The 13,876-nt window shown below is 56.1% G+C and overlaps 1 protein-coding gene across 1 annotated transcript in view; it reads right to left on the bottom strand.

Moving 5' to 3' along the window:
• The window catches only part of CDH22 (cadherin 22), a 95,497-nt gene that overhangs the window by 43,016 nt on the left and 38,605 nt on the right, over positions 1-13,876 (bottom strand). The window contains exons 6-7 of the mRNA XM_075012258.1: positions 13,218-13,405; positions 12,102-12,355 (exon numbers count right to left, since the gene is read on the bottom strand). Coding sequence (XP_074868359.1) covers positions 12,102-12,355; positions 13,218-13,405 — 442 coding nt within the window. The remainder of the gene's footprint in view (positions 1-12,101; positions 12,356-13,217; positions 13,406-13,876) is intronic.

The following is a 13,876-nucleotide window of genomic DNA, read 5'->3' as shown; positions in this document are numbered from 1 at the left end:
TGTTCTCCCCTCGATGTGCACCACCTCCACATCATAGTCCTGCTGGGGGAGGCTCCAAGTCAGGAGCTTGGTCTTGGCCCTTTTCATGTGATGCAGCCGGGCAAGTTCCTTTAGTTCCCTTGGGTTGGTTGGTCTCCTGGCTTTGGTCTCTGGTCCATCAGCCACTTTTTTAAGTCGGGCGGGCAGAGCCCATACAGATGCTGCAGCACCAACAGATTAAACAGGTCTTTTGTGGTCTGGGTCCTGCCCCATCTGACCACCAGTCCATACAGCTGCTCCAGCCAATGTTTGGAATTCAGTTACAGTCCAGTAACGGAAGGTACAAATGCTTCCATCCTTGGCATTTAGCCAGACCACCACAATGGCTGTGTGCCTTAGTTTTCCCTTCCATGCCACACAATAGGTTTGGAATGTTCCTCCTCATGTGAGAGGTTGCAAGACTAGTTACAGGGAACAATGGTGACATTTCAGAGTTACAGACTCCTTCAACATACAATTTATGCTTTTACATCAATGTTATCATGTCACATGGCTCTTTTTAAACATTTAGTGCATGGTACAATTCTACAGCTTTTGATAGCAGCACCCCTTGGTTACAGCAGTTAGCGTGAGTAACAGAACAAACCCATTGCAACTGTACATTTACGTTGCTCTTTGGTAGACCACAACTTTTGTGTAACCTCCTTGAGAATCTGGTATTTTGGGGATAAATGGCTGAGGCCTTTCTTAGCACCATTAAGTTCTAATCTTCTCTTTTGCCCCCTGGGGTGGAAATTTGATTTTTCTGGCTGTGCCCTCTCTTTTAACAAGAGCTGGGCCATTGATGATCTCAGGGAGATGGCCCCCCCCACCAGTCTGGAAATTTGCAAACCAAACTGCTTTTTGAGAGTTGTTTTGTGAGTCCCAGACGCAGAATCCACATGAAGGAATTCCTGTTTATCCCTTACTGGCCCACCAGGCCCAAAGCTCCTTTGTCCTTCCACCTCCAACTACTGCCTCCCCATGGAATCAGAAGTGGAGTCCAGTATGAGAATATGAGTGTTTCCACCATCTGGAGATGGGGAATTGCTGGCGCTCTCCTGCATCCTACAGAGACTGACTGTGCAGCTGTTTTATTTGGTTTTCGCAGGGCTGCTTACATTCCCTGATAGTTTTTACTTTACTTGCACCAACTTCCAATTCCTGAGAAACTTTTACACTGCCTGCTTTGGACCCTTCCAGAGCACAGCCAGTGGTTTCACACTCAGGCAGGTCCTGGCCATCAGGAGCTGAAACAAACTTCTCCCCAGGCAAAGGGTTGCTCTGGTGCTTACAGACAAGCACCTTTCCTGTTTACTCTCCTCCACCTCACTCCCATTTTCTGCAGTCCCCACAGACGGGTCAGGAAAAGTTTCAGGGAAATTCTCTTCCTTAAGAGCTTCCCCAAACAATAACTTACCCCTGTCTGGCTCCACAGGGGCACTGCTCCCTTGAGCCACAACCAGCTCCTGGGTTTCACCTAAACCCAGGATCACTTCTGGCCCATCAGGCAGATTCCCACGTAATCCCCCTTCAGGCAGACAGCCAGTACCACCGGACAGACGGTTAGGGACCCTTTCCTCCCTTTTGCTACCAGCTCCTTTATCTTCATCAGTTAGCGTAACTCCATTGCCTGTCTGTTCTTGTGTCCTGGCGAGAGGATGACTCTGGTAGGACAGAGTCCTCTCACCCTCTCCCAGTAACACCTCAGCATCAGGCAAAGAACAAGTACCAGAATCGTCTGGTCTCTGGGATTCCCTGATGATACTAACTGGATTAGACCACGTTAAAGCATCATCCCCCCTGAGAGACACAGAGGCAGGCCCACTTCCCATCTGGGCTTCAGCTGCCCTCAGATCCAGCTCTGGGATCTTGGCTCCATCTTGAGCCCCCACAGGCTCAGGCAAAGGATTCACTTCCCCAGAAGCAGAAGCACTTTTCTTGCACCAAGGACCAGTGTCCTTATCAGGGACACCACTGCCCATCCCAGAGCCATTCCCTCTGCTCCAGCCCCCATGGCTGGATTCAGAGACACACCTGGAATGCTCTTTTCTGGTGGATCCTTCTCCAGCCACCCCAGGCTGGGGAATCTTCCTCAGACAATGGGCTAGTTTCCTCATTGGCACCTTTTCCAAACGCAGGCTCTGCTCTCTCCCCAGGCTGCTGCTGCTGTTCAACACAGACAGACAATGGGAGACACTTTCTCCTTTGTCCCAGCCCCCCGGCTGGTCTTCACACACACACAGAAGGTGGAGCAGCTTCTCTCACAGACAACTTGCCATTCCCAGTGGACAAGCTGCTTTCCTGCACAGACACACAGGCACCTTCCTCGGCCCAGGCCTGGAAAACTCTTCGCAGGTCTGTCTTGGCCACTAGTAGATGATGGGTTGGAATCGCTCCTTCCCTCCTTGAGCTGCGGCAGGCCACTCGGTTCAGAGCTCCAGGCAGTCCAGGGTTCCCTGCCCCAATCCGGGCTCACCTCTGCAGGATTCTCCCCAGCCCTTAGCTCCGCCACTGCACATCCACGCTGCCTTGTCCAGCTTCTTTAATCTCGATTCGGTTTCCAGGTGCTGCCACTTCACAGCGGAGTTGCTGAGCATGGTTGCAGGCTCTCAGGCTGATGCCCTCTGCACCCCACGATTCCTGGAAGAATCCCTTTAGTGTGCCAGGCTTCTTGCGGGTCACAAGCTGCCCGGGGTTAGGCTGTAGGCCCCTCCGCCCTCTGGGACCGACTCCAACAGACTCCCAGTGGAACCCCTTCTTCAGTGCGACGCCCGCTCTCAGGGACCATGAGCACACTGTCTTGGGAAGAACTCATTCAGCGTCAGCCTCCTCAGGGGTCACTTGTTCCTGGGGGTTGGGCTCTCGGCCCCTCCACCTTCTGGGACCGACTCCAACAGATTCCCAGGAGTAACCCCTCCTCGGGTGTGACACCCCCTCTCGAGGACCACGACCGCAGTTGCTTGGGTTCGGCCGCAGGCCCCTCCGCCTTGGGGAACTGCACCTCACTGCCCTTCAGCACACCTGGGTCTCGCAGGCCCCACTTCTTCCGGGGCCCCGGTCACTTACTGCTGGATGCTCCATCCTCGGGGTGCAGAACATCCCACTCCTGACACCAGTGTGATGGGGTTCTGGGGTCCCCCAAGCTCTGCACCCCGGCCGCAGGCAGGAGAGTCTCTCACTTAGCAGGAGAACAGCGGGTTTATTAGCCGACAGGACACAGCATCGTACAGAGGAGTCAGTGCAGCAGGCAGAGACAGCCAGTCCAATCCATGTTGGGGAGAGGAGGCCCCGAGGGGCCCCCAGAGCCGGGGCCTTGCCCCCTCCTTTGTCTCTCTCTCCCAGCCCAGACTAACTGCTTCCAACTCCCAGTTCCAATTCAAACCCCTCAGGCTCCACCTCCTCCTTTGTCTGCAGTACAAAGGTGTTACCTGGTCGTCAAGGTTACCCTCAGCAGGAGCCCCACACCCTCTGTGAGCCACTCACACACACACAGGTATCCCCCACTTCATCACAGCTTACGTCAGGGCAGGGTGCTTGCTTATCCCCTTCCTACAGAAGGCTGGAGCTGCGTGGCTTTCATTAAACCTACATCAGCCCTTGGCTAAACTTCCATCCTGGTGACAAACAACACGGGAAAGAGCAAAGCACAGGCAGAGACTAGCCTGAAAATTAAAGGACAAAACTGTGCCTAATTGTGCCCATAAATCACAGCACAACTGGACAGCATGCAGCACTTTGGGGCAGGGCTGGCTCTGCACTGCCCAGCAGAGCCATGCAAACATATGTTCTGCCTGTACAGTTACCCCGTTCCCCTGCTCCAGCAGAGCTTAGCATGCGTCAGTTGTCTGTGATACAAAGCTAGGTCGGAAGCAGATTGCTGGTATGTGAAATTAAAGAGGACTTAGAGGAGGTTTTAAACTAAGGGCTGGGGGAAAGCCAACCCTGGCACAGGAACATGTGGTTTGGGCAAAGATGTCCCTTGGGGGAGGCTCTATTAACAGGGATTCTCCACATCCTAACAAAAAGAAGACAGAAGTAAGTTGATAAAAGTACAGGTAGGAACCAAAGAGAAACAGCCAAATGAAAGAGCCCTATTCAGTTACGTTACAAGAAGGCAAACAACGACATACTGACAAATCTGATAGGCGTGTGTACAGAAACGCTAGAAGTCTAGATAATAACACAGGTGAATTCAAGTGTCTAATATTAAATGAAGACGTAACAGGCATTACAGAAACTAGGCAGAACAATGATAATCAATAGGACACAGTAATACCAGGGTACAAAACATAGGGGATTGACAGAGCAGGACATGCAGGTGGGGGAGTGCCCCTATGTGCACAAGAAAGCGTGGAGTCAAACACAGTGAAAACCTCCAATAGCTCAGTGCTGCCACAGAAGCTCTACGCATAAAAATTCCACCTTCCGATAACAAAGGTAGAGCAGTCTCAGAGGGAAGCCTTGTTAGTTTGTAGCCTCATAAAAACACCAAGCAGTCCGGTAGCACCTTGAAGACTAACAATTTTATTTATCAGGTAATGAGCTTTTGTGGGTAAGAGCCGATATACTGCCATCCACCTGACCAGGGTGGTGGTGATGACTGGGAGATTAGAGAGCCTAGAAAACTCTGTAATAATGGGGATTTCAAGCATCCCCTTAGTGACGGGTATATGTCACTTCACAATAGGGCACAGAGATACTCCATTAATAGCTGCTGCTTGGAGTAGCTAGATCTGGAGCCCACTAGGGGAGAGGCAACTCCTGAGTTAGTTGTAAGAGGAGTGCACGGTCTGGTCCGAAAAGTGAAGGTAGCTGAACTGCCTGGTAACAGCAACCATAAGGCAATCAGACTTAGCAGGTTTGTGGGCAGGGAGCAGGGGACAATGAAGAAACCCAGCCTAGTAGCATCCAACTTCAAAAAGGAGAAATCACAGAAAATGAGAGCTAGTTAAATAAGCATTCAAAGGAATAGTCCCAAAATACCTGCAAGCTGCATGTAAACTTCTAAAAAGCACCATATTACAGGCTCAGGTTAAATATATACTCCAAATTAAATAACACAAAAGCTACGTCTACACATGTATGCTACATCGAAATAAGCTATTTCAATGAATAGCGTCTACACGTCCTCCAGGGCTGGTGCCGTCGACGTTCAATGTCGACGTTGGGCAGAACCACATCGAAGTAGGTGCTGCAGGGGAGCGTCTACACGCCAAAGTGGCCCACATCGAAATAAGGGTGCCAGGCACAGCTGCAGACAGGGTCACAGGGCGGACTCAACAGCAAGCCGCTCCCTTAAAGGGCCCCTCCCAGACACACTTGCACTAAACAGCACAAGATCCACAGAGCCGACAACTGGTTGCAGACCCTGTGCATGCAGCATGAATCCCCTGCTGCAGCAGCAGCAGCCAGAAGCCCTGGGCTAAGGGCTGCTGCACACGGTGACCATAGAGCCCCGCAGGGGCTGGAGAGAGCGTCTCTCAACCCCTCAGCTGATGGCCGCCATGGTGGACCCCGCTATTTCGATGTTGCGGGACGCGGATCGGCTACACGTGCCCTGTCGAAGTAGGGCGCTATTCCCATCTCCTGATGGGGATAGCGACTTCGACGTCTTGCCGCCTTATGTCGATTTCAACTTCGAAATAGCGCTCGTCACGTGTAGACATGGCGGGCGCTATTTTGAAGTTGGCGCCGCTACTCCGAAGTAGCCAGCTCGTGTAGATGCGGCTAAAGACTGAAAAAATGCCGCTGTGGTTAAACACAAGAGCAACAAGGCAGCTAGAGGTAAAAAGTGCCCTTTTACACCTGGGCTCTTCTTCCAAGTAGCAACATGGACTGATTCTGCTCCACTGGTTGGCCCTGGCCAGGTAACAGCCTGAGGGAAGCCAGCCGACAATGCAGCAAACGGGACGATAAGATGCCAGGCAGGCTGCTCACGTCTAGAAAACCGGGAGGGCCCCTGCTGCTAGAGGGTGACATCTTTTAAGTGGGATGTAAAAGTGAGGCCTGGACCATTACTGCCCCTGTAGCACGTTGCCAACAGAGGAGCTGCATTCCCAGCACTGCGGGCACTTTGCAAGTGGAGTAGCTGCTGGGGATGAGTGAGCTAACGCGCAGCCTGGCGTAAACCAGAGCCACACCACTGGCCACACACACAAACACCCCTCAGTGGCGCAGCACCACCACACACGAGCTGCTCAGCCGCGCACACACCCCGCTAGTATGACAGTGCCAGGGCTGCCCCACTGGGACGTGCTGCAGGGTTGTGGTTCTGGAGGGCTCATGCTGCATTGGGGCCGGACAGCACGGGGAGGCGAAGTTCTTTTCACCCCACAGCCACATCCATTCAGACAGCTGCCTGCCCACGCTGGCCCTCCTCTGCAGGGCTGGGCTCAGCGGGGAGGAGAGGTTCACGCCCAGCCCAGCCCAGGGTTTTAATGGCTGGAATTATGCTGAACGCAGCATTTTTGCCATGGCTGACTTTCCCACGGACGCACCGAGCTGTCGCCCCCAAACTCAGCCGCCATCTCAGCAGAGCCTGACCCTGCCTCTCCTGATTCTGCAGCCCAGCCCCGCTGACCTCCTCGGCCCATGATCTCCAGATGGCCTGGCCTCAGGGCTGCCCTTGCGCACCTGCCTGAAGCTGCCCAGCGCCAGACAGTTGGGAGTTCATGCTGTTGCAGCCCCTGCTCCGGATTGGCATGCGGCTCACACCATTGCCTTCCTCTCTTCCTGCTGGAAACGCCTGTTGTTTGGCTGTCGCTTTTTGACAGCTTTTGTGGGGCTTGTGGTTCTGCATTCCTGAAGCAGGTTGTTTCACCTTCCCTGACTGGCTGCCAGGGCTGCTGGGTTTTGTTAAGGGGTGTTTTACTAATGGGGAGCTTTTGAAACCCCATGAAAAGCTTTTCGTTGTGTTTGTTTTCCTTCTCTCCGGGACGGGCTGTGGCAGATTGCAGTTCTCCTGGTGTTGTTGGGGTTTATAAAATGCCCGTGTCCAACACACGTCTCTGGATTTGGTGAACGCCAAACAAGAATATCTCTGAGAACCTCAAATCCCAAGCAGCATCTTCCCAGTGCTGATAAAGCCTGGGACACAGGCAATCACAACACCGGCTCTAGCTGCAGAGAGAGAAACAAAAGGCCCACGCACAAACAAGCACACATACACAGACAGGCTCTCAGTGTATTAGCTAATACAATGGTGTGGCTGAAAAAAATCACACCGAGCACAGGAAATACAGCGGGAGCTGAAAATCCAGCTGGAAACAGAAGCTTCCCTTCTCAAATGGCCCAGCCCCTGCCTTTCAGACAGTGAGTATGAGCTGGAATTAAATGAAAAGCTCTTTCTGTTTAGATAAAGATTCCCTACTGTGCCCTGATGGGGTCTGTGCTGCTTTTTAACCATCTGCATTTGCAGCCTCAGGGTGTGGTTCTTTCTCACCGAGGGATGCAAACGAAGCTGTCTGGACTCCTATCTCACAAAATCACAGAAGTGGAAGGGACCTTCAGAGGTCACCACGTCCCACCCCTGCTCTCTCGGCTGCACCCAGCATCATCTGGAGTCTGGCTGCCAAACTTTTCAGCATCACGCCCCACCTTTTGATTCTTGAGAAACCCTGACACCCCTGTCTCTTTTTTACCATCATCCAACCCCCGTTTTAACAAACAATTCCATTTGTAATTTAAAATAGACACAAAAACTTGATATAAAAAGGTTATTTAAAAATAAAAATAAGCACACGTAGTTTTTCTTGGCCCCTTGTAGTTGCCTGGTGCAGTCCCAGCTGACCAGCTGCCTGAGCCCCGTGCCAGCCGCCAGAGCTGCCCGCACCAGCCGCCCAGCCGCCTGAGACCTGCACTGCTAGAGCCACCCGCCTGAACCACATGAGCCCTGCACTGCTGGTACTAGCTGCCTGCCTGCCCGCTGGCTGCCCCAGCCACCCTCCCCAGCCATGGGCCAGCTGCCTGAGCCCCCCGCTGTTGAGGCCAGCTGCCCACCCGTCAGCCACCTGAACCACCTGCCCAAGCCACACGCTGCCAGGTCCAGCTGCCCACCCACTAGCCTGAGTTGCCTGAGCCTCACACTGCTGGGGCCTCCCATGAAAGCCCCGCAAGCCCCATGAGCCCCCACGCCTGAGCCCCACCCCTCCCCCAAAGCCAGGCACCACTAGCCCCCCATTCTCAGCCCCTCCCCCTTGCCAGGCACTCCCAGACCCCCCATCTAACAGGGAAGGCCACCCAAGGAGGGGCCATAGAATCACAGAATCATAGGGCTGGAAGGGACCTCAGGAGGTCATCTAGTCCAGCCCCCTGCTTCAACCAGGATCAACCCCCACTAAGTCATCCCAGCCAGGACCTTGTCAAGCCGGGACTTAAAAACTTCCAGGGATGGAGATTCCACCACCTCTCTAGGCAACGCATTCCAGTGCTTCACCACCCGCCTGGGGAAGTAGTTTTTCCTAATATCCAACCTACACCTCCCTCTTCAACTTCAGACCGTTGCTCCTTGTTCTGCCATCTGACACCACTGAGAACAGTTTCTCACCCTCCTCTTTAGAGCTCCCCTTCAGGAAGTTGAAGGCTGCTATTAAATCACCCCTCAGTCTTCTCTTCTGCAAACTAAACAAACCCAAATCCCTCAGCCTCTCCCCATAGGTCTTGTGCTCCAGCCCCTTCATCACTTTTGTTGCCCGCCGCACACAGAGTCACATGGGGAGGGGCCACATGTGAGTGCTGGTGCAACAAGCGGGAGCTGGAAAGAGACAGGTAAGCGCGGAGGGTTGTTACACCAGCTGGCTGGCCTGAGGAGGGAAGAGCTGCTGAGGTCAGACAACAATACACCCTTCCTCATCCGGGTGCAGTAAGGCGATGTGGTGCCCTGCTCAGGGAGGGGGCCTCTCATTGGTACCTGATTGCAGGCAGCTGCTGGGGGAGGGTGGGGCTGGGGCAGCACACCCTCCGGGTCCCAGGAGAGCCCCCGGGAAGGGGCCATGCCATGCATTGTGCACTAGGTACTGACCGCCCAGGGCCAGCAGACAGCCAAGTTGGCAGGCAGGACACATGCCCGCCGGCAGCTCTGTGCCTAGGGGCTGCTGGGAGAGCTCCTCAGTGGAGGCAGCAGGCGAGCCGACAGAGAACACTTTCATTTGGGGGGCTCAGGCCAGGGGATCTGGGTACTTCAGAGTCCCACTGGCCAAGCCCTCGAGCCTGGGCACGCAAGGTGCCTTGCTGTGCTGCAATGCCAGACTCCTCTGCTCCTCTCTGCTCCGGTGCCCCTTCCCGCCCACCCTCGCCTCCACCAGTAACGCCTCGCCTCAGCCCCGGGAAGCAGCCCCAGAAGCAAGTGAGAAGGGGCCATTCCAGCCCCAAGACCCACTTCCTACCACTGAAGCCTAGGAACTGAAATCTCCATTCTGCAGCATGGCGAGCAGAGCCCCGGCTGGCAGCACGCAGGCGCACACAGCAGCCCAGGAGAGGAAGTGCACGGCGTGTGCGTGTCTACATGGCAATCAGAGGCGTGGTGGCAGCTCAGTTCAGCTCAGCCACGCTCTGTGGAGACATGCCTGGTGCAGGCCAGCAGCATGAATACACCCCCTGCACGCATGGACTCTGGTGCAGGCCAGCAACATGAACACGCACCCTGCCCCTCCCCCTGGATCCTGGCTTGGCTTGCACGGCCCACCCAGGAGCGCACTGCCTAAGCTTCAGGGCTCTTCTTCGCCCAGCCAGCTCAAGGCCAGGCAGAGTGGGTGCGTGCCACAGGAGCTGCCGTCACACCCAGGTCCAGCTGCAGCCTGGACACCCCCATGCCCACTGTGTACCTGAGCGACGGCTGAGCATGCCCCGCCCAGCACACACACACTCAGGCACCACACACACTCCAGGCACACACACTTGCGTGTTTTGCATATATGTGCAGGCCTGTGCGTGCTGCCTGGGCACATCCATCTGGCGGCTCCCAGGACCTCCCTCCAGCTGGGTGCTCCCTGCTCCCCCGCAGCACAGCCCTCTGCTGCCCATGGGATCTGGGTGAGGGTATGGACACATCTATCCTTTTAATCCTTGACATTTCTGATCTTATATCAAGTCCTTTTATGATATATTTTATATTATATATTAATTCCTGTTATGTAGAATTTTACTATCTTTTCATTCAGAGTGCAGAAAATTTGAATTAAGTCTTTTTATGAAGAAATCTCGTATCTTTCCATTTAGAATGTGGAAACTCTGTATTATGCTACTTTGCCTCTGTATCTTGTAGAATAGTTCCTCGGAATAAGTATCAAAACAAAAGAAAATCTCTACACCCTTTACTTTTGGACTGCTTAATTGGTTGCCCTGTTGAGTGAGTGGGGCGTGAATGGGTAAGACCTGGAAGACCAGCCCCTCCAGGTACTTGAAGGGTTGGAGGAGGGATGAAAGCTGGATCCAGAAGCAGTAAGAAGGATGGAACCTGTGCGGTGGGCCCATTGAAAGAAGACAGGACGTATGGACACCTTGGGAGTCGTTGGCAAGTGCCTGCTTTTGGAAGAGCACCGCCCCCCCCCCGACCAGCACCTTTGAAGGTGAAGGAAACAACACCCAGGAGAAGGTGCCACAGATGCCTAAATGCATATTCATAAGATTGCGCTCCCAGATTATGCATATGCATGAGATGGCTAACTGGCGGCAACCTGCATGAGAGCGAGATATCAGAGGGGTAGCCGAGTTAGTCTGTACCTTCAAAACCAACAAAAAGTCCCGTGGCAGCATAAGTCCTGTGCAGCATAAGCTTTCACGGGCAAGGACCTGCTTCGTCAGCCCACGCGCAAAAGCTCACGCTCCAAAATATCTGTTAGTCTATAAGGTGCCACAGGACTTCTTGTCACGAGCGAGAGGACACTAGAAAGGGAAGGCATCTTGCACAGGGACCCCGGGTTTGTCTTGCCAGCACGGGAGCATCGATCCGGACTGGCAGAAGCCCGGCTCCACCCCTCCCGCATCTAACTCACCCGGCCAGCGCAGTTGCAGCTGGAGCAACTCTTGCTCACAGCTGCAAGACGGAGGGTGCGTGCGTGTGTGAATACAATATATCATATGCATATGACAAGTGTTGATTGTTATACCAGGTATCAATAAATGTGACATGTTGCCTTCCCCCCCGCCCCCCCCCCCCGGAAAGATCCCACGTGGTACTTTTCAGTACAACACGAGGGCTACGGCTGAACATGTTTCAAGTCTACCCGGGGGACTCCTGCACAGCTCTGTGTTACTCCTAAGCTCTGGGATGCTCCTCCTACCAAATGCCAGGCTGGAGCCCGCCTGGGCACTACACAGGTCTGGTCAAACACTTGCTCGATGTCACTGCTTCTTGCAGTCGCAGGTGTGCGCTGCCCGCCCCCACCCTGACCCGCTGCCCGTCTGCCATCAGGAACAGCTCCAGGAGACCTCCAGGGCCGCAGAGCGCTGGCTCCCACTTCTCCCAACACATGGCCCTGCTCCCTTCCCATCGCCAGGAGCCTGGGGGATCTCCCACAAGCCCAGCTGCTTTTCACTCCACTGCTCAGGCCCTGGGGCAGAGCCCTATGGCTGCCTTTGTTCCGCAGGCAGTGATGGTAACTGGGGCCGAGCTCCTTTCCCATGAATGAACGGAAATGGGAAATGCCCTGTGTGGATCAGCTGCTGCCCAGAACGTGCCTGGCCCAAATGTCCACTTCACTGGTCCCTGACCCCTTGCAGGCCCCCAGCCCCTGCTGCACTGTGTGCCCCACAGCACACCCCACACTGCATAGGAAGCATTCTTCACTGCCCAGCTGTCTTCTCTGCCACGCGCCAGCCCACTCCTGCGGCTGCCTGGCTGTCACTCACACGCATAGCACGATCGCCAGGCCACACTCGCCCCATTTGCCGTGGCATAGCTGGCATTCCCATGGCTGCCCTCACCGGTCTGCCCCAGCACCCGGGACCAGCACTTGCTCAGCCTATGACCACCTGCCTCCCCCACATACCCTGCAACGGCCTCTCACCCTCCCAAGCCCCTTCTCAGGTGCCTGCCGGGTCCAGTCGCTCGCAGCCCCTTGCCAGGCAGATGAAGCTTTTACCGGACAGGGTTGTTTGCAGCATCAGGGTCCAGGGCCGTGACCGTTCCCACCAGCGAGCCAACCGAGGCATCCTCCTGCACTTCCAGCAGCTTCAAGGGGGGCCGGAACTCCGGGGGCTCATCCACGTCCAGCACAGAGACCCGCACAATGGTTTGGTCGCGGAACGTGCCCAGGTCCACAAACCTTGGGTCCACAAACTTGTTCAGGGCCTCCACCACCACCGTGTGAAAGGGCTTGGCCTCGTAGTCAAGGGGCTGAGACAACAGGGCAGGGTTAGTGATTCTGTCTCAGGGCCCCTTCCCATGCCCAGGGCACTCACGGCTGCTCCCTGGGCTCGGCCCTGCCAGGGATCTCGGCACAGGCCAGGACTGAGAAGCCCAGAGCCTGAGCTCCTGCCGTATCCACTGTGACTCCGGCTGGGTAGGGCATGTGTAGGGGGTCTCTGGAGCTCTCCTGCCCCACTCCCTGCAGATCGGTTCCCGCCCTCCCTCGTCCCCGTCTGGGAAGGCAGGAGGGAGGCAGCCCGTGCTGGGGGAGGGCGAATGACTTCCATCAGTGTCGGGATCATTAATCATCCTGTGAGTACTTCTAAGCCAAGGGGGCTGGTGAGCGAGGGCCTTGCTGAGCACCCCCTTTCCTGCCAGCACCCAGCGCCTGCCCAAGCTCTTCTGCCACCCAGAGCAGCGCACAGCGGGCACGGCTGGTTCCAACAGGCATTCCAGGGGCATGGGGCTCTCCAGCAGGTGCCAGCAATAGCGCTGCATGCCCAGCGCCCACACCCAGCGGCGTTCATCCCTTTGCTACGGGCTTGTCTGACTCTCTGTAAACGTGCTGCTTGCAGCTGGCCGGGTCCGCGAGTGGCAGACTCCCCTGGCTGGCCCCTGCCTGCCTGGCCTTGCTCCTGCCCCCCTACGCTCCTCCCAGCCTCGCTCCTGCATCCCTCCAACTCCCTGCTCGCAGGTGGGGATGCTGAACCTTCCAACTCCTCTCAGAGCTGCGACTCCCCAGCCTCTGGCGCACACCAGAGGCAGCAGGTCTCCTCCAAAGGGAGTGGCTCCGTCCCGCCCCGAGAGCCCTGTGCCCCCAGCTCCTCCTGCGCCGGTGCTCTGCCCTTACCTCCTGCACGGTGAGGATCGCCTCCTGCGTGTTGCTGTCTGTGGTGACTTTAAACACCTGCACGCCCTCCTCCTGCTTGATCTGGTACGTCATGTCCGTGTTCTCCCCCATGTCCAAGTCCTCCGCCCTCACTCTCCCGACGGCAGTGCCCACCGGGGCAGTCTCCAGAACGCTGAACTGGTACATCTCTGTCGCAGGGAGAAGGGGCCGCAGGGTCACAGTGGGGCTGGCACTGAGCCGCTTATCCGTGTTCCCTTCAGGCTCTGCGCCGACGCGCGAGGAGCTGGGGGTGTGGCACCCCCGGAGGGGAGAGCACCAAGCAGAATGCCAGGCACCCTCCCGGCCGTGCAGCCTCCTGGCCCCGGTCCCATGCCCGCCTCATGCCCGGCTGGTCCCCTGGGTGCACCCGCCTGGCCCCGGTCCCATGCCCGCCTCATGCCCGGCTGGTCCCCTGGGTGCACCCACCTGGCCCCGGTCCCATGCCCGCCTCATGCCCGGCTGGTCCCCTGGGTGCACCCACCTGGCAGCCGCCTGGCCCCGGTCCCATGCCCGCCTCATGCCTGGCTGGTCCCCTGGGTGCACCCGCCTGGCCCCGGTCCCATGCCCGCCTCATGCCCGGCTGGTCCCCTGGGTGCACCCGCCTGGCCCCGGTCCCATGC

Source organism: Carettochelys insculpta, chromosome 17 (genome assembly GCF_033958435.1).
Source record: "Carettochelys insculpta isolate YL-2023 chromosome 17, ASM3395843v1, whole genome shotgun sequence".
NCBI classification, from domain to species: domain Eukaryota; kingdom Metazoa; phylum Chordata; order Testudines; family Carettochelyidae; genus Carettochelys; species Carettochelys insculpta.
This window is presented reverse-complemented; position numbering and strand designations above follow the sequence as displayed.